This window comes from Anabrus simplex, chromosome 13, assembly GCF_040414725.1.
Source record: "Anabrus simplex isolate iqAnaSimp1 chromosome 13, ASM4041472v1, whole genome shotgun sequence".
In the NCBI taxonomy this organism is placed as follows: domain Eukaryota; kingdom Metazoa; phylum Arthropoda; class Insecta; order Orthoptera; family Tettigoniidae; genus Anabrus; species Anabrus simplex.
This window is the reverse complement of record NC_090277.1, coordinates 18,983,601-19,009,718: the sequence shown is the minus strand read 5'-3', so window position 1 is coordinate 19,009,718 and position 26,118 is coordinate 18,983,601. Positions and strand designations below refer to the sequence as shown.

Here is a 26,118-nt window from a genome sequence, read left to right as displayed (position 1 = left end):
TGTGGATGTTATAGTTTTCATATCCTCTGTGATTAAGGTGAGTAAAGGGAAGAAAGTGATTGTTTCTGTGAAAGACAAGTTGAGTGGGTTAAAGAGACTGGACAAAGCGGAAACCCTTCAAAAATGGCTTTAGATTATGGTGTTGGACGTGTTATAGTGGGAGACTGGAAACATAAGAGGGAAGATATTGAAAGGTGGTGCTCTACCAGAGCAACAAGTGATGCACTGAAAATTAGAAAAACAATGAAAAATGTGAGTACGAAAAATTAAGTGAATCACTATTTCTTTGGTTCACTCAAAACCGGGAAAAAGGCCTGTCAATATCTGGACCCATTCTGCAATAAATGGCTTTGTATTTCCAGGAGGAGTTTAATGGAGGGGACCCTAATTTTATTGCCAGTGCTGGGTGGCTCGATCGGTGGGAAAAACGGTCCGGCATTAGGCAGCTTAATATCTATGTAGAAAAATTGTCGGCTAAATCCGATGAGGTTGTTAAATTTAAAAGGGAATTTTAAGAAATAAATCTTGCTGTAAGATGAACCGGTGATCACATTTTTAATTGTGATGAGACTGGAATGAATTTCAGGATGCTGCCATCAAAACTCTCGCAGCCCAAGCCAAGATGTCTGCACCTGGCTACAAGCGTAGTGTGGAAAGAGTTACTGTTCTTGCCTGTAGTAATATTACTGGGAACTTAAAAACAAAATTGCTTATGATCGGCAAAGCAAAGAAGCCTAGGATATATAAAAACATTTCTGTTAATGTTCCTGTTCCTCCCTCCTAGCGTGACGTCATTATGCCGCCAATAGACCAAGGTGTGCTGGAAACACTGAAGAGGAAATATCGGCGGAAACTCCTTTCATTCCTGATAGAGAAAATGGACAATGGCAACGACATGATAGAAAAGTTAAAACGAAACATAAAAGACGTGGCATACTGGATAGTGCAGTCATGGGAAGAAGTTGGAACAATGATATTAGAAAGTCTTGGAACATATTGTTGAGTGAGGATGAACATCAAGAGGAGGTGGTACAAGAAGACATGGAAAACATTGTTCCCTTACTGAATTGCATTCCTGGCTGTGAGGATGCTACGACTGAAGATGTAAGTGGTGTGCACACGATCAGCTGTTTGAACTAACTGACCCTGATTTTATTTGTTTTGTGAATGCTAAAGAAAATGAGGATGATGAAGAAGAGAGGCATTGCAGAACAAAAGGAGAAAACGATGACTCACAGTGAAGGATTATCGTCGATGGCGGGATCTCGAACCAAGAAAACGTGAATCAGCAGGCAAGCAGACATTATTGACAAGTTTCTTTTCGTAAGACATTTGGAATGTTTTCGTTCAGTACTGCATCTACTGTACAATTGAATTGGTAAGTCAATAAATAGAGTACCGTAAAACATAGTAATACAGTATAGCCTTCGTTTTCGTTTTAGTTCATTTTCAAAGTTATTCTGTATTATCGGACATTTTAGGTGATCCGACGTACTCCAGGTCCCGTTTAGGTCGGATAATCGAGGCTCTACTGTACTAGGCAAAGGTATACTTTTCATCTGCCTAAAGTGAGAACTGTGGCTCTGACAAACTCATGGCTGCTTAATGAGTTGGGTGAATCAGTGGAACTTTTTTACTCATCCCTGTCTACAATTAGACGTGCCCTAATGACCTCATGAATGTAAGGTACCGGTACTCTCTGAAAAAAAAGTAAATGTCTCTAGATGTAGTTTAATCACAACAATTATTTAAGGAGATTCATATTTATTTATTTATTTATTTATTTATTTATAATAGTTTTTACAAGTCCTACATGATCATAATTTAAATTATGGTATATGGTGTTTTTATATTCAATTCAGACCTTTTTCTGGCAATAAAATCCTCAAGAAAATGAATATCTGTCTTAATGACCACTTCGGTAAAAGTAGGTAGAAAGGATGTTTTGTAATCGTAGTGTTAACCTTGTTGCAGGCTGTTTGCGGTAAGCATGTGCAACAAGATCTCGGACATGATTCAAGGTCTGGCTACTCCAGCTCACATGAAGCTCCAGTTGATCCCCATTCTTCAACACATGCATCACGACACATCCACTGCTGCCATGGTGAGTGTGAGTTAAAAAAACGCCATCTAAATCATCGGCGTATTTAGTGTAATCTTTCATAACATGTCTCTGTCGTACTTTATGTTCGTCTTAGACAATTTAAAATTGAGACGAGCTGTTTTGTTTCTGTTTCCAAGGAAAGGAAGTGTGGATAAATCGATACTTAACCCATATGCATCCACCCGCCTTTTGCTCTGACATTGCTAGGAATCTGCCAACTTTTTAGTGTGCAACCTGGGTGTTGCAAGCTTTCGGTTGAAACAGTATAGTGGGTGATCGACTGCACGTATTATCACGGGAGAAATTCCACATCATTGCTCATGACGCAAAAAACAGAACAATACAGAAATATAACACACAAAAAAATCCCTTTGAAATCTTAAATTTTTCATTAACTTATCTCACCTCGGATGTTCTTTAGTGTGTGTTATGGCCTTAAAGTGGGTAGCAGCCTTTCGGTAGTTGCAAAGGCGGCAGTCTAGATGATTGACTGATACGGCCTTGTAATAATACTCAACATGGCTTAGCTGTGTTGATACTGCTACACGGCTGAAAGCAACAGGAAACTACAGCCGTAACTAACTCCCGAGGACATCCAGCTCTCTCTGTATGAATGATGAACTGATGATGGCTTCCTCCCGGGTAAAATATTCCGGAGGTAAAATAGTCCCCCATTCGGATCTCCGGGTGGGGACTACACGAGAGGGGGCGAACATCAGGAAGATGGATACTGACATTCTGCGAGTCGGAGCATGGAATGTTAGAAGTTTGAATCGTTGTGGTAGGTTAGAGAATCTGAAAAGGGAGATGGATAGGCTAAAGTTAGATGTAGTTGGTATAAGTGAAGTACGTTGGCAGGAAGAACAAGACTTTTGGTCAGGCGACTACCGAATTATCAACACAAAATCAAACAGAGTAAATGCAGCAGTTGGTTTAATAATGAATAAGAAAATAGGGCAGCGGGTAAGCTACTACGACCAGCATAGTGAAAGAATTATTGTCGTCAAGATAGACACCAAACCAATGCCCACCACAATAGTGCAGGTCTATATGGCTACTAGTTCAGCGGGAGATGAGGAAATCGAAAGAATATATGAAGAGATAGAAGATTTAATACAATATGTAAAAGATGACGAGAATCTAATTGTGATGGGAGACTGGAATGCAGTGGTAGGCCAAGGAAGAGAAGGTGTTACAGTAGGAGAATTTGGAACGGGACAAAGGAACGAAAGAGGAAGTCGGCTGGTTGAATATGCACTGATCATAATTTAGTCCTTGCCAATACTTGGTTCAAACACCACAAACGATGGCTGTATACGTGGACGAGACCTGGAGACAATGGAAAGTATCACATAGACTTCATTATGATTAGGCAGAGATTCAGAAAACAGGTGTTGGATTGCAAAACTTTCCCAGGAGCAGACATGGACTCTGACCACAACTTGTTGGTCATGAAATGCCATCTGAAGTTGAAGAAATTGAAGAAAGGAAAGAATGCAAAAATATGGAATCTAGACAAGTTGAAAGAAAAGAGTGTGAGGGATTGTTTCAAGGAACATGTTGCACAAGGGCTAAATGAAAAGGCTGAAGGAAACACAATAGAGGAATTTTGGATAGTCATGAAAAACGAAGTCAGTAGGGCTGCTGAAGAAATGTTAGGAAGGAAGAAAAGATCAACTAAGAACAAGAGGATAACTCAGGAGATACTAGGCCTGATTGATGAGCGACAAAAATACAAGAATGCTAGAAATGAAGAGGGAAGAAAAGAATACAGGCAATTAAGAATCAAGTGGATAGAAAGTGCAAGGTAGCTAAGGAAGAATGGCTGAAGGAGAAGTGCAAGGATGTCGAAGGTCGTGTGGTCCTGGGAAAGGTAGATGCTGCATACAGGAAAATCAAGGAAACCTTTGGAGAAAGGAAATCTAGGTGTATGAATATTAAGAGCTCAGATGGAAAGCCACTTCTAGGGAAAGAAGACAAAGCAGAAAGGTGGCAGGAGCATATCCAACAGTTGTATGAAGGTAAAGATGTAGATAATTTGGTTCTGGAACATGAAGAGGCTATTGATGCTGATGAAATGGGAGACCCAATTTTGAGGTCAGAGTTTGACAGAGCTGTGAGTGACCTCAATAGGAACAAGGCGCCTGGAATTGATGACATTCCCTCTGAATTACTGACTGCCTTAGGAGAAACCAGCATGGCAAGGTTATTCCATTTAGTGTGCAAGATGTATGAGACAGGAGAAGTACCATCCGATTTTCGGCAGAATGTTGTTATACCTATTCCCAAGAAAGCCGGTGCTGACAGGTGTGAAAAGTACCGCACCATTAGTTTAGTATCTCATGCCTGCAAAATTTTAACACGTATTATTTACAGAAGAATGGAAAAACAAGTTGAATCTGAGTTGGGAGAAGATCAGTTTGGCTTCGGAAGAAATGTAGAAACACGTGAAGCAATCCTGACTTTACGTCTGATCTTAGAGGATCGAATCAAGCAGGACAAGCCCACGTACATGGCATTTGTAGATCTAGAAAAGGCACTTGATAATGTTGATTGGACCAAGCTATTTATGATTCTGAAGATGATTGGGATCAGATACCGAGAACGAAGAATTATCAACAATCTGTGTAAAAATCAGTCTGCAGTGATAAGAATCGAGGGCTTTGAAAAAGAAGCAGCAATCCATAAAGGAGTGAGGCAAGGCTGCAGTTTGTCCCCTCTCCTTTTCAATGTTTACATAGAACATGCTATAAAGGAAATCAAAGAGGAATTTGGAAAGGGAATCACAGTCCAAGGAGAGGAAATCAAAACCTTGAGATTTGCTGATGATCTTGTTATTTTATCTGAGACTGCAGCAGATCTCAAGAAGTTGCTGAATGGTATGGATGAAGTCTTGGGTAAGGAGTACAAGATGAAAATAAATAAGTCCAAAACAAAAGTAATGAAGTGCAGTCGAACGAAGGCAGATGATGCAGGAAATATTAGATTAGGAAATGAAGTCTTAAAGGAAGTTGATGAATATTGTTACTTGGGTAGTAAAATAACTAACGATGGCAGAAGTAAGGAGGACATAAAATGCAGACTAGCACAAGCAAGGAAGAGCTTTCTTAAGAAAAGAAATTTGCTCACTTCAAACATTGATATAGGAATTAGAAAGATGTTTTTGAAGACTTTTGTGTTGAGTGTGTCATTGTATGGAAGTGAAACATGGACGATTACTAGCTCAGAAAGAAAGAGACTAGAAGCTTTTGAAATGTGGTGTTACAGAAGAATGCTGAAGGTGAGATGGATAGATTGAATCACGAATGAAGAGATACTGAATCAAATTGGTGAGAGGAGATCGATTTGGCTAAATTTATTACAAGTTGTCCATTTCATGACCGTATCGATGTTTAATCAAGAAGTAAGTATAAATAACCACCTAATCGATACTTTATTAATGCCTCAGGTAAAATTGAATTAAATTTGACGAGAAGAAGAGATAGAATGATAGGACACATTTTAAGACACCCAGGACTTGTTCATTTGGTTTTTGAAGGAAGTGTAGGTGGTAAGAATGGTAGGGGTAGGCTAAGGTATGTATATTGCAAGCAGATTAGAGCAGATGTAGGATGCAGTAGTTACGTAGAAATGAAAGGGTTAGCACAGGATAGGGTGGCATGGAGGGCTGCATCAAACCCGTCTATGGACTGATGACTCAAAGAACAACATGGCCTTAATTATACGACACGAGCCTAACATTTGCCTGATTTTAAAATAAGGAAATAATAGGAAACCAATACGACATGAGCCTAACATTTGCCTGATTTTGGAAATAAGGAACTAATGGAGAACAAATCATGAGTAAGCGAATGATGAGATTTGAACCTATATCCCAAATACGAACTCACAGCCGTATGTCTCACTCGGTATTATTATTATTATTATTATTATTATTATTATTATTATTATTATTATTATTATTATTATTATTATTATTTTAATTATTATTATTAATATTATTATTAAGATTCAGTCTGAGGATCAGTGGTAAAGTGTTCACATCCAGGTACCAAGATCGTATGTTCAAATCCGGCAGTCGCAGTCGGATCTTGAGGGGCGGGAGAAAATTCATTCGGCATTCTATGACGTACGATATTACTATGCGAAAGATCTCTGGTGATATATTTCATGTTCATTCATGCACTTCTTCCTCACTAACTCTGCTGAAATCAGAGCCTGAAACATCAAATATGCTTTGAATTTCGCTATTACTGAGCATTTCGCGCAAGCAACTTCCTTCTCAGCCATCTTGTCAACAACAGAATACAGATTTCTCGATCAATATTTTAATCAATTCTCTTTGCCAAAGAAGCATACCAGAGCACTCTGGTAACACTTAGAGACACCAAGAACAGATGTCAATTAGAAATATTTCTGGAAAAAGCCAACAGATGTCACAAATGTCTCCAATATGCAATTTGCATCCCGGCGTACCATCTCCTTGTGGAGTCCTGGCTCAGCCGCTGAAGTGCGTACCAGTCCGCTTACGGGTGCATAGGGGTTAACTGATTTGTCACCAGGTGGCTCGCTGTATGCTGGCGACACACCGTGTGTAGCAGAGAGGACATCAGATGAATCAGGGATAAACTAGTAAAATAAAATGCAATGAAAAACACCAGGATAGAATAGAACAGAGCTGAAGAATTGAAAGAGTGTGGAGAAAACCAGAGGATGATAATGATGTGGACGGTGGGGGAGACATAACCGCTGTACACACGTTATTAAAGTATAACACTTAGCAGTAGCTTGAAATGAACCATCTGCTGATGAATGTACGAATTTCGAAAACGAAATAACAATATAGAAAGGACAGGGAAGAGAACTACAGTACCATGTAAATCCTTAATGGCTGGCAACCACAGCCAGTGTCCCTGTTGAAATTGTTACAAATTTTACGTATTTCCACAGCTTCGTGTATAATCCAAGACCTGTAGTGTTTATTGTGGGTAATAGCTCGAACATTTTGGAACACGACATCATGACGCATCGATAGGGCGTGCTCAGCTATTGCTGACTTGTCTCGCTGGTTGAGACTGATATTTCTTTGGTGTTCCTTGATATGAGTCCCAATAGATCGCCCTTGCCGGAAGTACAGGGAATTTTGTACACCGCAGGGTGTAATAGTCGGGACAGGTTGTCCTTGCTTTTACCAAAACTGCGAGCATGTTTAGTGACGGTGCCAAACACGATTTTTATATTGTGCTTGCGGAAGACCTTTGCAATTCCGTCTGTTGTCTTCTTCTTTCTATGAGCTTTGCTTATAGGTGGGCTGGCACAAGGTTGCACTTGACAGTTGTAATTCATGTTGCCACCACTACAAAAATGAAGAACGTCACCCATCAATCAGAATCGCCAATCTACTACTTTTTACACTGACTGAGCAAATGTCATGCGATAGCGGAGCACTGATGCACAGGTTGTTGTCTGCGCACCACACGCCCCCTGTGCCAGCGGCAGTTGTATAGGAGACCTTGTAGCTGTGGCTGTGCATGTGACAGGTATAACATGGAACGTCGTCGTGAGCTGACACCGTTCAAACGGGGTATGGTGGTCAGTGCCCGACGGATGGGAAGTGCGATTTCGGAAGTGGTGCGGGAATTCGGCTTCACACGATTAACCGTGTCCAGGATGTATCGTGAATGGTTGAATACGGGTGTCACCGTCCACAATAGATGAACGACCGGCTGTGCAGCCACCCTTGATGACCGTGACCGGCGACATCCGAGACGGATTGTCAATAGTGACAGACGGGCAACTGTGCAACAAATCACGGCTCAATTCAACAGGCCGTGCTAGACACGTCTCCCAGTGGACAGTCCTTAGGAACATGGGTTCTATGGGGTATGGGAGCCGGCGCTGCACATGGGTGCCACTGTTAACCGAACGTCATCAGGCACGACGACGCGCATTTGTCGCCAGTCACCAGGAATGGACACTGGAACAATGGCGTAATGTGATACGGTCGGACGAATCACAATTTCAACAGCACCATGCCGATGGGAGGCACCGTGTATGGCGCAGACCACATGAAGCGATGGATCCTGCCTGCCTCGAAGGTGTGGTCCAGGGCGCTGGTGTCTCTGTTATGGTCTGGGGTGCATTTTCCTGGAATGGAATGGGCCCCCTGGTTGTTCTGGAAGAGACTTTGAATGTTGAGCAGCTCGGAGACCATCTCCACCCATTTTTGGCCTTCCAGCGCCCAGACGGTTCTGCGGTGTTTCAAGATGATAACGCGCCGCCACATCGCTCCCATGTCGCCCGGGAATGGTTCCTGGAACATGCAGCAGAGGTCCGATGACTGCCATGGCCACCCAGGAGCCCCAAAATGAACCCAATCAAGCATATCTGCTATGTTCTGGAACGCAGGCTCCGTGCCATGGATCCTGCACCCACGAACACACCAGCATTGGCGCCGCTCGGCAAACGATTTGGTTTGCAAGTAATCAGCTTCATTTTCCGTATCAAAATCTAATCACTAAGTTTTTACAATATTAAAATTCTTCCACCGTTTTGATACTTTTTAATTTGCCTTTTGGCAAATTTTTATTTGTCAACAGTACATGTTTCGTTCCTTATTTAGGAACATCCTCAGCTGTTATTATAGCTTAGGTGAATTGCTAAGATTTTAAACACGTTAATTTGCAGGTACATTCATTCACTTAAAAACCACTAAAATACAAATTAAATTAAATGATATTAAAAGGAATGTAGGGGTTAGTGTGTTAATGATATGAGAACGGATGATTACATAGTTGGTCAGCTTAAAAACTATGTCTATTCATTTGAATAGTTGTTAAATTTTTTTTTTCATTTTGTTACATTAAAATGTCTGTTTGCGGTTAAAAGTTTTAAAAATGTTTGACTTCATAACACTGTTCAAATTATTGAAAGTTTTTTTTCCTTCCAGGTAAGTTGTATTATATTATGAGTTTGCTTATAGTGCCTTTGATTGAGTCTAATGTGGAACTTTGAAGCTGATTGCTGATCAATTTTTGTGAAGGGAGCTTCGTTTCAATTTCTTGCTGTTGTTAGACTCCAATTCTACTGTGACCCTGGAGGGACGTTTGATGCTGCCTTACGTCTAGTAAACTAGTAGTACCACTGTCACTTCAACCTCATTGAGTTGGTACCGGTACGGTATGGGATGAAGTAAAACATTACGTACGCACTAATAACAAGTCCTTCACAATTACTGAAGTGGAAGGACTGTTCCGGGAGAGTATTGCTCGAATGGATGCGGCTTTGTGGAGGAATCGCAACATTCATTAACTCGGCAATGGCAATACATGGCATCAACAGCGACTGTCAGGAGTTAATGATCTGCCTAGATGACGATTACAATAACAACGAGCCTCTACCTGTATGAAACACGTATGAAATTAAGGTTTCTGAATTTTCATAAATTTTATAGATGTTACCTGAAACCTTTTGTGTTAGTACCGATGTATATTATTCTAACATTTATTGGTGTATTTAAAGTGAGATTCTTGTTGGCCAATTTCTTCTGTATTTTCTATCATCGCGATAATAAAAACTGCGTAGTATATGTATATTGTATAATTTTGTGTGATGAAATATTTTATTGTAAACTTAATCGGTGTGTTTAAAGTTTGATTTTTGTTGGCCGATTTAATTGGATTGTGTATCATCGCGATGACCTTAAAATAATTTTTCTCATGTTTTTAAAAACTCACATGTGCAATCAGCTGTTGTTGCGGCGGCAACATCGTTTCATGCACCATTGCAGTGTGACCAACATTGTGCGCAGCTGTCATGTGCAACCTTATGCCGGCCCACCTATAATTGTCCCTCTGGGATGCAGGGATCTATGAATCTGTACATCATTGTAACCATTACCCTTGAATGTGACTTTCAGTGTGTCCATCTCCTCTTGGATATTTCATGGCTCACAAATTTGTGTTGCTCTTGAGTTGAGTGTTGTGAGAATGCCCTATTTTTTTCTTTCTTTTTTTCTTTTTTCTTTTCTTTTTGCTGGGTGCTGGTGAGGATCTGCGAGGAGATAGCGATTTGTGTGGGTGTACCATCCTTGGTGTGGCCAACATGCCCATTAAGATCACCATATAAAACTACAAACCCATCTTGAGCACACACTGAAACATGATCTCGTAGTTCCTTCCAAAACTGTTCCTTTTCCATTGTGGTGCATATGCAGACAAGACACAAAGTCTAGAGAATGCAGTGTCGATTGTTATTAACATAAGGTGATGTGAATAGCGCTGAATCACAGCAATTACAAGATATTAGAATCATTCCGTATTGACGGTTTTCACTTTACAAAGGTGAAAAAATGACAGTATCCTCCTAATTCAATACATCATATATTCCATCATTAGATGGAGTAAACAAATTCAAACATGTTTTGGCTCGTTTGAGCCATCTTCAGTGAAAAATGAGGGGGGTTGAAATAATTTACATAATACAAGTTAAAAAATGCCAAAAAACATAATGAAGGAACAAATGGAAAAGCAAACAAAAGTGAACCTAGATGGAAACAAAATTAGCACAATATACAATATTTACATCATTATATGGAGCAAAAAACAACTCACTGCGGCAAAATTCAGTGAAACAGGTGTTAATACAAAACACAATTGAAACTAAAAACTGTGTTAACCTAACAAGAAAAGAAATGAAAACGAATGATACAGATGGAAACGAACAATAAGTGCACGTGATGAGGTTGCGGACCTCATAGTTTACAAAATATTGGTTTTGTAACAATAATAAAACAGGGTGAGATCACTGTCGAAAATTCAGTCAGAAAATCTATCCTGGAAGTGAGGATATGAGTCGTAATGGTGTTGCTGTAATAATTCCAAAGAATCTTAACAATGCTATTATGGGTTATGAGCCCATCTGTGATAGAATCATCTGTATTAAGATGAAAGCTTCTCCTTTTAATATCAACATCATTCAGTTTCACTAGAAGAAGAAATAGAAGAATTTTATCACCAGCTGGAATATACAATCAGTAGGATTTTAACGCGAAGAAAGGTAAGACTATAGATGATAGACATATGAGACCTATGGTTAGACTGTTCGGTCTAGGGGTGAGAAATGAACGCAGAGAGCGTTTATTAGAATTTTGTGTGAATAACAACTTATCTGTAACACCATCTTCCAACATCATCCAAGGCATCGCTACACGTGTATTTCTCCTGGGGATAAGGTTAGGAATCAAATTGATTTCATTTTGGTGAGGCAATGTTGAAGACTTCAATCCTGGATTGTAAGACCTACCCTGGAGCAGACTGTGGTAGTGATCATATACTATCTATGAAAATGCGGATAAAATTGAAATCATTGAGGAAGGTGAGAGTAAAACAGGTACGCATTACTGACAAACACATTCTCCATGAGTTTGGTGAAAAAATAAGAACAAAATTCCAGCAAGTAGAAGAAGAAAGAGCTTCTTCTCAAACATGGGACAAGATGAAGGAAATCATCAATTCATCCCTTCCCGAACAAGTTCCTAAGACCCCTCAAGCAAAACATATCTGGATTTAAACATCTACACTACTATTGATTGAAGAAAGAAGCACACTGAAGAAACGTGGTATACAAACTGCAAAAGATGAGGAAACATAAAGAACTTTGCCGAAAAATACAACGTAATTATAGAATTGACAACTTACAGTATCTTACCGATATCTGTAATGAAATAGACCACCATCACAAGGTAAATGAAACACATGACCTTTACAAGAAGATAAATAGCATCACTCAAGAATTCAAACCACGTACATGGGTGATTGAAGACACACAGGGAAATGTAATTGGTGACAAGAAAGAAGCATTATCCAGGTGGAAACAACACTGCAAAACCTTATACTGCAAAGGTACTAGCATAAGAGAAGAGAACAGCTGCATGGAATGTGACATAGAGCCTGCTATCCTATTTAGTGAAATTGAGAATGCCATCAAACATTTGAAAAACAACAAAGCCCCAGGCATAGACGGTATTACTGGAGAAATGCTGAAAGTAATGGGAGAAGAAGGCCTCCATGCTTTACATTCAATATGTAATAAAGTGTGGAAAACTGGAGAATGGCCTAAAGACTGAAACATGCTCGTTTAGCATGTTCTTAGCATGTTCATAATATGTAACCTTTCCCGTAATTGCTAAGAGTTTGTATCAGCTCTTGATTGACTGACTTAACTTTTTTCCCAAACTGTATCACAGAGGGCAGCACCCTGCTCTGAACACGGGTGGTCCTCCTTTTGGCGAGTCTTTGACTTTATCTCCTTGACTTGCTATATTTGTTGTGGTGATGACGTGAGGAATACAAAGATTGAGTCATCTCTGATCGGTGTGGCATTTCTCAATTACCGATGGGTTTTCATTAGGTTTAAACTCTGCCTGTACTCCCCTTCGGGCTTTTAATTTATCAGCTTATACTGCAAGTACTGTGAGCTGGGTTGTATGTTTACCTCGTGGCTATTTCTTGTGCCTAAAATCGTAACTGATTGGTACACGCCTTTTGCTCTAAGATATGAATGGGCTGTGTGCTTGATGACATTATTGTGATGGTGGACATGTGGTAACTGGGTCTCTGCGAAAAATTCTGATTATGTGCACGGTATTGTGATGTATTTTGCCACCAAATGCAAGTATGCTCTGGGTGTCGACACGGTGATCCATTCGAGTCGTACCCAATGCATGAGCTGTTGGGCTTGTACGTGAACCATGGGTCCATATCATCCTGTTTATGAAATATTTGCGTTGTGCACATCACTCCGTCGTATATGTGGCCTTTACTTACGACCAGGTGAGTCATATTACATGTGTTTGGGATCTGTTTTTGAATGAGTTTATTGACCCTATTGTTGCCCGATACCGGTAATGGCTGAATGTGTGTGTGTGAACGCGAGCGAGGAGTAAAAAGATGTTGTATTGGTCAGTTAATTAATATTTCTTTTCTTTAATCCTTCCGTACTTGGTTTTCGCTTCGAGTACGATGTTTATTCATTTCCGGTCTATATATTGATCGTTTTTGCTTGTTCTCGTGGCCGCTATTATTGTTTATTTTAAATACGGGTGATGCGCACACCTGTTTCTCTTTGCCTTACGTATTATTCTCTGGTGCAGAGATGTTCCATTCTCGGCCACCCCGATACCTGCATACTTCCTTTATATCCGGATTTGCTCTACTCCATGATGTTTTGTAATCCTTTATCTTAGTAATGGCTATTGTTGTTGTCATGATGATAGTGGAGGCGTGATTAATGCTTGGAAATAAGAATGTAACTTACCTCGTAGAAAGAAATGACCGAACAATATCCGTGTGGTTTGTTTTCTTTTCAAGATATTTAAATATGTTGTGGAACTATCATACAAAAGGTGAGCACATCGTAAGATGTTATTTATATTGATGTTTGAGATATGCTGTGCTCGCAGACTTCATTACTACCTCTCACAAACCTGAAGGACAAAAGTATGTATGTTTTTATTGTTTAATTTTCATTGGTGGTTTCGTTTTTTTAAATATGTTTATATGTTTATATAAATAAACCCTCATTCAATTTTATTCGTATTTCATTGCTATTAGTTAGTTACTTTCTTGTCGTGCATTATTAATGAGGGACATCTCCAGTTCAGGGCCGTTATCTGTCTTTCCTGGTCTGGATCCACGCCCTCGAATCTCCCGTCGTGTATTATGTATTCCGTCGTATATCATTAGCGAGGGAGGGATACGGTTCAAGACTGGACTGCATCTGTTCGCATCCCCCTTCACAAAAACGAGTCAGTTAGGGACTGTTCTAATTACCGCACCATAGCATTAATATCACATGCTAGCAAAGTCCTGCTGTACATAAGAACTTTCTTGCAATCTCAGATTTCTGCTGAACAAGCAGGTTTTGTGGCAGGTAAAGGTACACAAGAGTCAATAACAAACATGAGGCAGATAATTGAGAAATGCTGCGAGTTCTGTGTCCCTGCCTATATTTGTTTCCTTGATTATAAAAAGGCCTTCAACTGTGTCAAGTGGGACAAGTTGTGGGAAGTGCTCATTGAATGTGGAGTCCAAAAACACTTAACGTCATTATTGAAAGGTCTTTATAATAGTCATAATGCAACCATAAGGGTGGATGGTAAATGCTCAGAATTTTTCAATGTGACAAATGGAGTCAGACAAGGTTACATACTGTCACCCCAACTCTACAATATCTACACAGAGTATGTAATGAGAAGAGCACTGGATGGCTGGGATAGTGGAATTTCAATCGCTGGTAGGAAAATCAACAATTTATGCTTCGCTGATCATACTACACTCATTGCAGGAAGTGGACTAGAACTTGATGAATTGCTCTCTAGAGTGACAGTCATTAGTTCGGATTTTGGTCTAGAAATTAACATGAAAAAGACCAAACTAATGATTATCAACTGACAAAGTCAAATCCCAATCCAAATAACAAGATGCCTAAAAGATCTGGAGTTGGTGAATGATTGTGTATATCTGGGCTCCATAATCAGCAACACGGGAAATTATGATAAATAAAACGACAGATTGTCCTAGGTCGTGCCATAGTTAAACTCGCAAAGAACTGACAGAACCGGGCATTATCCAAAAGAGTGAAAATAAGATTGGTGGAATCACTGATGTTCTCTGTTTTCCTGTATGGTTGTGAGACCTGGACTGTGAAGGCTAGTGACAAGAACCAAATAGATGCCTTTGAGATGTGGTGTTGGCAGAGAATGCTCTGTATACCATGGACAGAAAGAAGAATAGACGCCTCTATTATAGAAGAACTGAGCATCACAAAACGTTTATCTTCCCGCGTTAGTGAAAGTTACCTCCAGTTCCTGGGACACATTTTGAGGAGAGAAGGAGACAATTTAGAAAAGACCATTCTGCAAAGCAAAATGAAGGCACCAGACCAAAATGCAGAACAAGTAGATGGTTAGATCAAGCAAAGAAGATCTCCGGTCTACCTCTTCACAATATCTTAAGAAGAGCTGAAGACCGCTCAGGATGGAAAAATCTTGTTAAGGATGCAGTTACTAATGAAGTGAAGAAACGAGGTCACGGCGCTCAGCAATGAGTAAACCGATTATGATAATGAGAAACCCATAACATCAAATTGGTCAGGAGGGGAGCGGGAGCGAAAAAATTTGAGAAACCAAGCCTGATATAACGTGCTCAAGGAAAAACATCGATGAAATTTAAAGCTTTAGAACAGCAGCATTCTCAATATCTTCTCAATCTGGCGGCCCCTTTCTTGATTATCGTTTCATGATGTTGGCTGGTTGGTTTGCCTTATTATAAGGGTCAGAAGGGCCACGACATAAAATTGAGAAGCTGTGTTAGGGAGATGACAGATGCATGGGAAACTGTAAATGACCATCAATGAAGTTCCAATCTGTAATGAAGAAAATGAGGTTGTGTGAGAAATATGGGCTGATAAGTAAAAAGTGGGGAATGGTTGTGTTGAAAGCATAAACGTGTGGTGTTTAACAGGTGGTTGTTCTCTTGAATGGCCTGGTCTTCTCAATGTAACGGTCTCGTTCGTGCGATCGAGTTTATTGTTGTGTTTGTGAGGATGGAAGGAGCGGAGCGGAAGTGGTGGTGCAGGGCTGGTGTGGGGATGGGGGAGTGGTTTTTCAGCTATGAGTAAACATCATAAAGCATCTGGCCACGAATACACTTCAATAGATAAAGTTTTAAGATCTTGCATTATGAGCAAAAAAGTTACTTTGCTGAACGTTCTCGAGAGCATCCACATCGATTTAGATCAGTTTATGAACACCTCTCACAACTTAAATGAAATCAACGAGAAAAAGAACATTCTACTTGAAACATTCATTTCATATATTTGTCAGAACTTCCATAATACAAACAAATCCCACCTCCATCTCTCCAACTTACCACCACTCCCCCCTCCCCACACCGCCCCTGCACCACCCCTTCACGCTCTGCTCCTTCCATCCTCGCAAACACAACTGAACCAACATTAAACTTGATCGCAGGAATGAGACCGTTACATTGAGAAGGCCAGGCCATTCGAGAGGACAACCACCTGCTAAACACCATAAGTTTATGCTTTCTTCACACCCATTCCACACTTTTTACTTACCAGCCCACGTTTATCACACGTCATTTTTTTCCATTGCAGATTGGAACTTACTGACGGTTTCCACTAGGTCACTTACAGTTTACCATGCATCTGACATCCCCCTAACACAGCTTCTCAATTTTATGTCGCAGCCCTTCCGACCCTTTATTATAAGGTAAACCAACCAGCCAACATTATGAAATGATAGTCAAGAAAGGGACCGCTAGATTGAAAGATTTTGAGAATGCTGCTGTTTTAAAGCTTTAAATTTCATCGGTGTTTTTCCTTGTCACAGGCTTTCCGCCTGCATGTTATGTCAGGCTTGGTTTCTCAAATTTTTTCGCTCCCGCTCCCCTTCTAGCCAATTCGATGTGATGGGTTTCTACAAAGATAGATTTTCTGCCTGAATTTTCGACAGTGATTTCACCCTGTTTTGTATTGTTACAAAACCAATATTTTGTAAACGATGAGGTCCGCAACCTCACCACGTGCACTTATTGTTCGTTTCCATCTGTATCATTTGTTTTCATTTCTTTTCTTGTTAGGTTAACAGTTTTTAGTTTCAATTATGTTTTGTATTAACACCTGTTTCACTGAATTTTGTCACAGTGAGTTGTTTTTTGCTCCACATAATGATGTAAATATTGTATATTGTGCTAATTTTGTTTCCGTCTAGGCTCTCTTTTGTTTGCTTTTTCATTTGTTCCTTCATTATGTTTTTTGGCATTTTTTAACTTGTATTATGTAAATTATTTCAACCTCCCTCATTTTTCACTGAAGATGGCTCAAACAAGCCGAAATATGTTTGAATTTGTTTACTCCATCTAATGATGGAATATATGATGTATTGAATTAGGGGATACACTCATTTTTTCACTTTGTAAAGTAAATCACAGCAACTCGGATTTCGCAGGCTGGCAACACCATTCGTGTTGGATGTAACGTGGTATATAAGTTTATAGCCATATTCAATGTCACAAGATTTCAGGCCTTTCCAACGTGTTTCCTCCATACATGCAATATCCACTTTCTGTTCTTTCAGCATCGCTGTAAGTTCATGGATGTGTCCAATAAGAGTCCCAATGTTGAGCATGGTAAGATGTAAATGTCATTGGCAAGGGGCTAGCTTCTTTTACTGTATCCACCGTTGAACCAGTAGCCCTTGTCCGTTTGTTGTGGCGGGCAGGTGAGGCGGGGAAGGGTGTTGCTTCTGGCAAACACCCTAGCATGATTCGACAAAACTGATGTAGACATGATCCACAGGTTGCGACAGAGTTACCAGCTTGTCGTCACAGCCTGGCATTGGGCATTTTATAGCTACTGCCAGTAGGAATTTAGGCCGCTCCTAAAATGGAGAACAGATGCTAAATCTGATATAATGCCATAGTTATGGACAAATATCTTTTACTAATCCTTAGTACTCGATGCCACTTCTGTCATCCACACTATTCCGAATTCCGGCTTCTCCATTGTAGCTACAGTTGTGGACTTCACTCTTAATCCTGTGCTAGGGCCTTCCATATTTATGACCACTGGGGAGAGGAAAGCCCCCAGAAATAGGGCTGCTTGTTGGTACGGGGGTTCATTTCCGAGGTATCTTCAACAGCTCACATTTCTATTGACCCCTGTTTGCTCTCTAAGTGTTGACAGGCTCTACCCTATCTACTGGAAAGTAATTGGACACCCATGATGGTTGGTAATTGTGAGGCTGACATATGTCTCAGGATGCACAAGAACCAGTTAAGGAGATGGCACAAGGTGCAAAGGTATCAAACTTCAAAAAGGGTGCGATTTTAGGCTTCCACATCAGTGAGCTGTTTAGCAGGGCAACTGCAGTCAAGTTAAAAGGACCAAATCAACAGTAGCATTCATCACGCATAAATGGGGTATGTTCTGGGCGACCTAAAATTTTAACAGACAGAAATTGCAGAACCTTGAAACATGAAATTGTCATAAAATAGGGTACAACTGATGGCTACTATCTGACAGCAACACAAGTATCTGAGAACATTGCATCAGGTTGAATATTCCGGAAGAGCGGCGGCACCCCAAGTCAGGTGGGGTCTGGTTGGCCACTGAGCATTGGAGCAACGAGTTGAGATTAACATGGATGTGCAAATAACCTCACTCCTTGTGGGTGGGGTTAACTTCCACAGGAACCTGACCCCTACAGCCCGCGGACCGACAGGTAGCCCAATTCCTAAAGGTTTTAGAATACTGGGACAGCCTCGCTCTAGGGGTCATAAATATGGAGGGCCCTTGCCCTGGGTTAAGGGTGAAGACCTCAACGGCATCTACGGCGGAGAAGATGGACTTCGGTAGGGTGGAGATGGCGGAAGAGGCAACCGTTCCTTCTGGGGTGTTCAGATGGAACCTACTGTCTTGTAGGACGAGGAAGGCATCCTCAAAGGCTAAGGAAGTAAACCTTGAAAGAAAATCCTCTTATGTGTTAGGCCTAGCAACTCAGCAGGAGAGTATCGAGTACAGTCGCTTTCAATAAGAAAAAGAGCCTCGGAAGAAGATTATAGACCAGACTGACGCGTCCTCTCAGACAATTGAGGAGTTGGATGCAATAACAGCGTAAGTAGATTTAAGTTATTTTGAGAAACAGAAGCTTGAAGTTTATAAATGTTCTGAGCTAAAAGTAATGTTAGGAATCAACCTGAATTTCATTTAGACACATTCAAAAGAGCCAGGAAATGTATTTCCCAAAGAATTTTATTGATCTGTTAGGTAGTAAGAAGGACAGAGTAATTTAAACTTTCCTTTTATATGCTGTTATTGCATGAAGATTAGGAATATTATATTTTGCCACACTCGTATTGATCAGGGAGTTAGGAAAGCATGATTGCCCACTATAGAGGAACAAAAGTGGCAGTTTATCCCACCTCAGTTCTACAAAATGTCTAAACTTATTAAAATTAAGTACAAAATCCTAAAAAAGCAAAAATTTGTCAACTAAGACAGGTAAAAAATTAAGCTTATTCTTTATTTAATATTCACCTTTTCCATTCGTTATTGCATAAAAGGCCGAGAGAGGTTTGTTACAGTGCTCTCCCTAACTATGGTATTAGGCTACTGTAATTGCCCACCCCCTCCCCAACAAATATTTGAAATGTTATAAAATTTAGAAACATTCCTTTCTGAACAACTTTTATTCCTATTTTCATTTACAAAGTGATTCTCTAAACCTAAAAGGAAAGAAACAAAAAACAGATCAAAAGTATATAATTGGGATTTAGACATTGTGTGTCATACTTGTTTGAAATACTCAAATACCACATCATTGAGCAAAATCACGATGATTCATTTTCACATGCTGCATTAGCAGACTCTAGGGAATCATTACACACAGACACGACTTTCACATATCACTCAACATTTTCAGGTTTTAAGTATTTCGTTAGTGAAAGAACATCAACCCTTTTGTCTGCACCAGCCACAAAACCTTCTCTTCCTCTCGCTGACATCTTCTCCAGCCAAAGAACTGGCGGCAACTGAACGTGCCGCTCGTGAAGCATGCCTCATGCAATAACAGCGTAGCGCATGGTACCGGTTTTAGTGAGCTCCTGACCTCTAGTGGCACCCTAGCGAACTAAGACCTGGACTGGGTTGTAGTAAAGGGACCAGGAAATTGCATCTAGCTCCTCAATTGTAAAGTATGATAACCGTAAGGCTGATGATATACAATGTTCTGAAAAGAAATCCAAAATAAATAAGAGATTCAAATACCGAATTTGAACTATGAACATTCTACCATTAACTGAAAAGTAGAAGAACTCCTAGACATGATGGATAGAAGAAAAATATCAATATTGGGATTAAGTGAGACCAAATGGAAAGGGATTGGAAGATAGACACTTCTTGGAGGATATAAATTATACTGGAGTGGACAGGAGAAGGTAGCGAAAAATGGTGTTGGATTCTTAATTAATGAAGGGACTGATGCTACAGCTGAAGTTATCTGCAAAAGTGATAGAATCATTAAAATGTTCATGAAACTGGAGAACACTAAGTACACCGTCATACAAGTGTATGCCCCACAGACAGGCTGCAGTGAGGAAGACAAAGAGAAATTTCAGCAAGACCTGGAAGATGCAGTTAAGGAGGAATATGTTATTATTATTGGAGATCTAAATGCGCAAGTTGGGGTAGACAGGCTTGGGTATGAGAACATCATTGGTCCACATGGATTTGGACAAAGGAACCCAGAAGGAGAACAACTGTTAGATCTGTGTAGAAGAAATGATCTTATTATAAAAAATACATTCTTCAAAAAAAGAGACAATCACAGAGTAATAAGGTGCAGTTGGGATGGTCAGTATAGAACATTGATTGACTACGTAATCACGAATAAAGATGGTGGGAGATACATCACAGAGGTTAAAGGTCATCCCTAGTGAAAGCATGGACAGTGACCACAGATTGCTGGTAGTAGACTTCAAACATAACACGGGTACAGTAGTGGTGGCCAGTAGTACTAGCCAGTAATGGACGCCAATCATTATCCCTCTACTGTCCCCGTGTGCAGGGGTACTTCCGCTTCAACGTCCAGTTGGCTACTGGCGGCCACCAAACTCAAGCGTGTTTGAGTTTACTGGACGCCAGAGGGCCAGTAACAGGGTCACGTGACCTAGTGGCAGCCATTATTGGACGTGTTGTAAAAGGTACTGGCCGCCAGTAGAGCGCTAGACTCTGTTGAGGAACTACATTTGTGATTTACTTTTGTGTTTACATTCGTTGCAAAATGTGTTCACAATCTGTAGAAGTGAAGACAAAACCAACTGCTAGTATAAAATGGAGGGCAGATAATATAGGTACATTTTTAGATACTTACATGAACTATGAACTACTATGGAACGTTCGTCATTCTGATTATGCCAACAAGGCGAAGAGGGAGAGTTCAATGATAAAGTTAAAGGGTGAATTAATAGGACTGGGGGTCGCGGTTCCTGACTTGAGTTCTTTTTGAGAGCTCGTATAAAGGCTATAAAGGCCACGCACAGAGGTGAATTCCTGAAATTGAATGAATCAAAAGGAAGTGGAGCGGGCACGGACGACGTCTACGTACCGAAACTACCATGGTTCACTGCAGCCGACAGTTTTTTGAGATATGTAGTCATCACGAAGTTCACATCGAATTTGGTAAGTTTGCTTTTTTAAATCCTTACGTAGAAGTATGTTAGGTCAAAACTATATATCAAGGTAAATAGCTATTCAATTAATTGTCACCTGTCGAGAGGTTAGGTAATATACGGTAATTTCTTAGTTGCCAAAATAGAAAAAAAATTAACAAACATATTTGTAAAAATAAGGAGAAAAGGGATAATAACAACTATTTAAAATGCGATCAGTTCAATATCTAATTTAATAAGGTACAAGACTATATCAAACGACTACCGACCCATTGTGTTTTAAAACATTTTGTAACCTTTTTAGTATTTTCAACTACCGGCATTAACATTGAAAAATAATTTTGTGATTCACTGAACAATAACACTAGTAAGTCTTTAAGAACATTTAATTTTCACAGAGTTCATCAATAACAAAGTAGGGCTGAAGTATATTTACTGTGCCACTGATTCCATGCCAATAGCCTTCACCTACCAAGACACTCGTCCTTCTCCACTGAAGTACTCAGCCAGTTTCTCCCTTGTTTCTGAAGCCCTTTTCGAATATGTGCATGCCGAGCGAGTTCCTCTCAATGACGGTAGTTCTGTCTCAGTTGAACGCCACTGGTCGGGGTGAGAAACTCCTTTGTCAGTGTCTTCATGCTAAATCCATCTTCTTTCAAAGTATGTTGCTGGTGACGTTGTTTGCAACCAGTTGTGGAGAGTACATCTGTCTTGTACAATCAGATCTACAGTTTGTAAATCAACTTTGATTTCTTTGAGTTCGGTAAATTACTAGTTGTCTTTTAATTTTAGGTTACAGCAGTTATCAGCCCTAAAGATGTCGGGACGGACGAAGAAATTGAACATCAAACTGTTGATTGTGAACAGAATGTCGACAAATCCCCAGTTGTGCCTACGTTTCAAACACCTATTAGAAAAAACCGGCGTGTAAAGAAATTATCGAAAGTTGAGTGTGCGATTGAAAAACTGCAAAAAAATAACTGAGAGTCGCCCGTCGACTTCAACCAAAGTCGAGCCCGACGAGGTTGACGTATTTGGAAAATATGTTGCATCTCAGTTGTGGGACCTTCCCATAAGAAACTGCCTTACTTGCCAGTACGAAATTCAATCCATGTTAACAAGAGAGAGATTGAGGTTGTTAGAATCCCCACAACCTTCACGTTCTCTGATGTTATCTGGAGCCTCGTCCTACATAGAAGATTGTGATGACGACTCTAGCATTCCAAAAGAATGTATAGCTGAAGGACATTTTGTTTACAGAAATTTACAATGAAAGGACGTTACCTGACAAACAAATTTTGTTTTGTGTACTTTACAACGCATTGTAACTAACATTTTATTTAATAATGAATTGCTGTACAAGAAATTGATATTTTTGATTTAATCACCTCTTTTATGGTTAGAATAGTTGTTTGGAGTGACAAACCCTAAAAGATATGCACATTTCCGCACATGTTTACTTTGAACTCACCAGTACATAAACTAAGAATTTGCTACTCTTTTTGCAAATGATTATGAAATGATACAAATGAGAGCCCAGTCTTGACTTTTCTACCACCCTATACTGTAAATGAACAAGTTAGTACGCAATAACTTGTGAGATATTACCTTCATATATTCTTGTAATGCTTAAGTTATTGCTGTAAGTACTTCTGGCATAAAACTAGAAATGGTGTTGGCTGGTATTCGAAACATGATTGCTGGAGTTTGGTAACTGTCACCACTAGCTAAACACCGTAAGGCAACTTCTAGTTTTGGACGGGCAAGGAACTGCGTTTCTCATTAGCGTATCTGTTTTTGATATTTTATGTTCAATTAAATAAAATTCTCTTGTATTCCAGAGAATCTTCCTCAGCAAGTTCCCGAAGTATTGTAGACGAAGCTCCTAGCTGATCTGTATGACACACTCAGTATTTAACCCAGCAAGCCGTACTTTTGGTTAATATTTCTTGAAGGTCTTCACTTATACAATGTACAATATCACTTACAGCCTCATCAACAGCTTCCTCTTTCTCTTCATCAACCCCCTCCATGTTCTCACACATCCTCTCACAACTGAGTATATACTGACGTCCTAGACAAGCACTTCCACCATTAACCACGTCCACATTTAAAACTGGTTACTGGCTGCCACTAGAACATAAAATGGAAGCCATTATTGTCCTCGTGTGTAAGCCTGCTGTCCGGCCATTTCACTGGCTGCCACTGCTAGCCGCCAGTACTGGCCGCTACTACTGTCCCCATGTGCAGGGGGCTAAAGACTAATGAAACACATTTATTTAGCGTATGGCTTTACAGATACAACACACAATGATTTTGAAGAACAAACTATATATTAATATCCAGGTTATTTATATAGCTAACTGTCTGTGGAAGCGCATGAGCGAAGTCACTGATATCGCCTCTGTACTTTCTTTTGGGACATATGCTGATAACATGCAGGATGGTCTGCTTAGAGGCACCACAGTCGCAGTTAGGCGTAGGAATTATTTTCCACTTGTAGTGGAAATCTGCGCAGTTACCATGGCCCGATCGTATCCTGTTAAAAGTAGACAAGGTTTTCCGAGGAAGCTCAAATCCAGGTGGCAGTGACGATCCTTTGTGTGGCAAAGTTGACTCAGGCCTAGTATCCTGTCTTCCCTGACATTCCTTAGTAATATTGAAGTTGGTATTCTTCAGTACTATTGCAGTTCTTATTGGTGGATTTCGGGACCTTAGACGATTCAGATGAACATCGGCGATGTCGTCATGTATTGGTAATTGAGGAAAACATTATTATTATTATTATTATTATTATTATTATTATTATTATTATTATTATTATTATTATTATTGGAGATCTAAACGCGCACGTTGTGGTAGACAGACTTGGGTACGAGAACATCATTGGTCCACATGGATTTGGACAAAGGAACCCAGAAGGAGAAAAACTATTAGATCTGTGCAGAAGAAATTATCTTATAATAAAAAATACATTCTTCAAAAAGGAGACAGTCACGGAGTAACAAGGTAAAGTTGGGATGGCCAGTATAGTATTGAAACGCAGAAAATTATTATGAAAAAACCAAGGAAGAAGTTGCAAGAAGTCCAAAGAAAGGAAGAACACAAACTAAGGATTTAACAGAGTCTGCCGAAGTGTGAAGTAACCAACGTTAATGAAGAATGGAAAGCTTTCAAAGACACCTTTGTGGGAGAAGCCAAAAACCTATGTGGAGTTACAAGTTCCATCAAAAGAATGGTGGAATGAAAGAGTGAAAACAGCAGTGAAAGAAAGAAACCAAATAAAGAAGGCACTGGACAAGGAGAAACAAAAACAGGGACAAGAACACAATGCACAAGAAATACAAAGACTCCAAGGAGTATACAGGAACAAGAAATTTGATGTAATGAACATTGTAAGGGAAGAAAGAGAGAAGAAATGGAATGAGTTTGCCGACAAACTGGAAGAGGACAGCAGAGGAAATATGAAACTGCTATACAGAGTAGTGATAAACAAGCGAAGGGATCAAGAGACCATAAAAGCAATAGAACGTGATGATGGAACTCTGGCACAAGAAGAGGGTGAAATTAAACAAGAACTCAAGATCTATTTTGAAAAGTTGCTGAATGGAGATACAGAAAACATAACAACGGATAGAGAGCCAAGTCAAGGAACCACAACTGACTGGGCGAGTTGGCCGTGCGCGTAGAGGCGCGCGGCTGTGAGCTTGCATCCGGGAGATAGTAGGTTCGAATCCCACTATCGGCAGCCCTGAAGATGGTTTTCCATGGTTTCCCATTTTCACACCAGGCAAATGCTGGGGCTGTACCTTAATTAAGGCCATGGCCGCTTCCTTCCAACTCCCAGGCCTTTCCTATCCCATCGTCGCCATAAGACCTATCTGTGTCGGTGCGGCGTAAAGCCCCTAGCAAAAAAAAAAAAAAAAAAAAAGGAACCACAACTGAACCACCAGTTACATGGCTTGAGGTTGAAAATGCGCTCAAGAGCATGAAGAAAGGAAAGGCAGTGGGCATAGACGAACTAAGTGCAGATATGCTGAAAACAGCAGGAATTCCAGGAATTCAATGTGTCTACAGACTATTCCTGAGGACTGGAAGTTGGGCATAATTGTACCCCTGTTCAAGAAAGGAAGCCGACGAAAATGTACTAATCATCGAGGTATCACACTACTGTCTCATGTCCTGAAAATATTGGAAAAAATAATAAAGACCAGACTCAGAGATATTGTTAAACCAATTTTGAAAGAAGAGCAGTATGGTTTCAGACCAGGAACGTCAACTACAGACCTTATATTTGCAATTAGGATGCTAATGGAAAAATACTGGGAGAAGAACAAGCCTTCATTTCTAATATTTTTGGACATTGAGAAAGCATACGGCAGTGTACCAAGCGAAAGAGTTTGGCAATGCGATACAGCCTCATAGACAAAGTGAAAATGTTGTATAGTGGCAATAGAAGCTGTATTCAAGTAAGACGTGGTTTGTCGGACTGGTTCGAAACAAAGAGAGGAGTGCAGCCGGGCAGCTCATTGTCACCACTTCTGTTTATTATTGTAATGGATTTAGTAATGAAATCTATTAATAGGAAAGAACATGGAGATATCAAAGCCTTCACATTTGCAGATGATGTTGCAATCTGGAGTGACTTAGAAGAGGAATTGGGAGAGAGAATGCAAAGCTGGAATGAGGAGTTTAAGAAATATGGTTTAAACATCAGTAAGACCAAGACGGTGGTGACGAAAGTGTATGGGGAAGGAGCAG

The 26,118-nt window shown here is 40.1% G+C and overlaps 1 protein-coding gene across 1 annotated transcript in view; it reads left to right on the top strand.

Moving 5' to 3' along the window:
- The window catches only part of defl (Integrator complex subunit 7), a 438,395-nt gene that overhangs the window by 142,418 nt on the left and 269,859 nt on the right, over positions 1–26,118 (top strand). Inside the window, exon 5 of the mRNA XM_067157240.2 lies at positions 1,975–2,104. Within this exon, the coding sequence (XP_067013341.2) occupies positions 1,975–2,104 (130 nt within the window). The remainder of the gene's footprint in view (positions 1–1,974; positions 2,105–26,118) is intronic.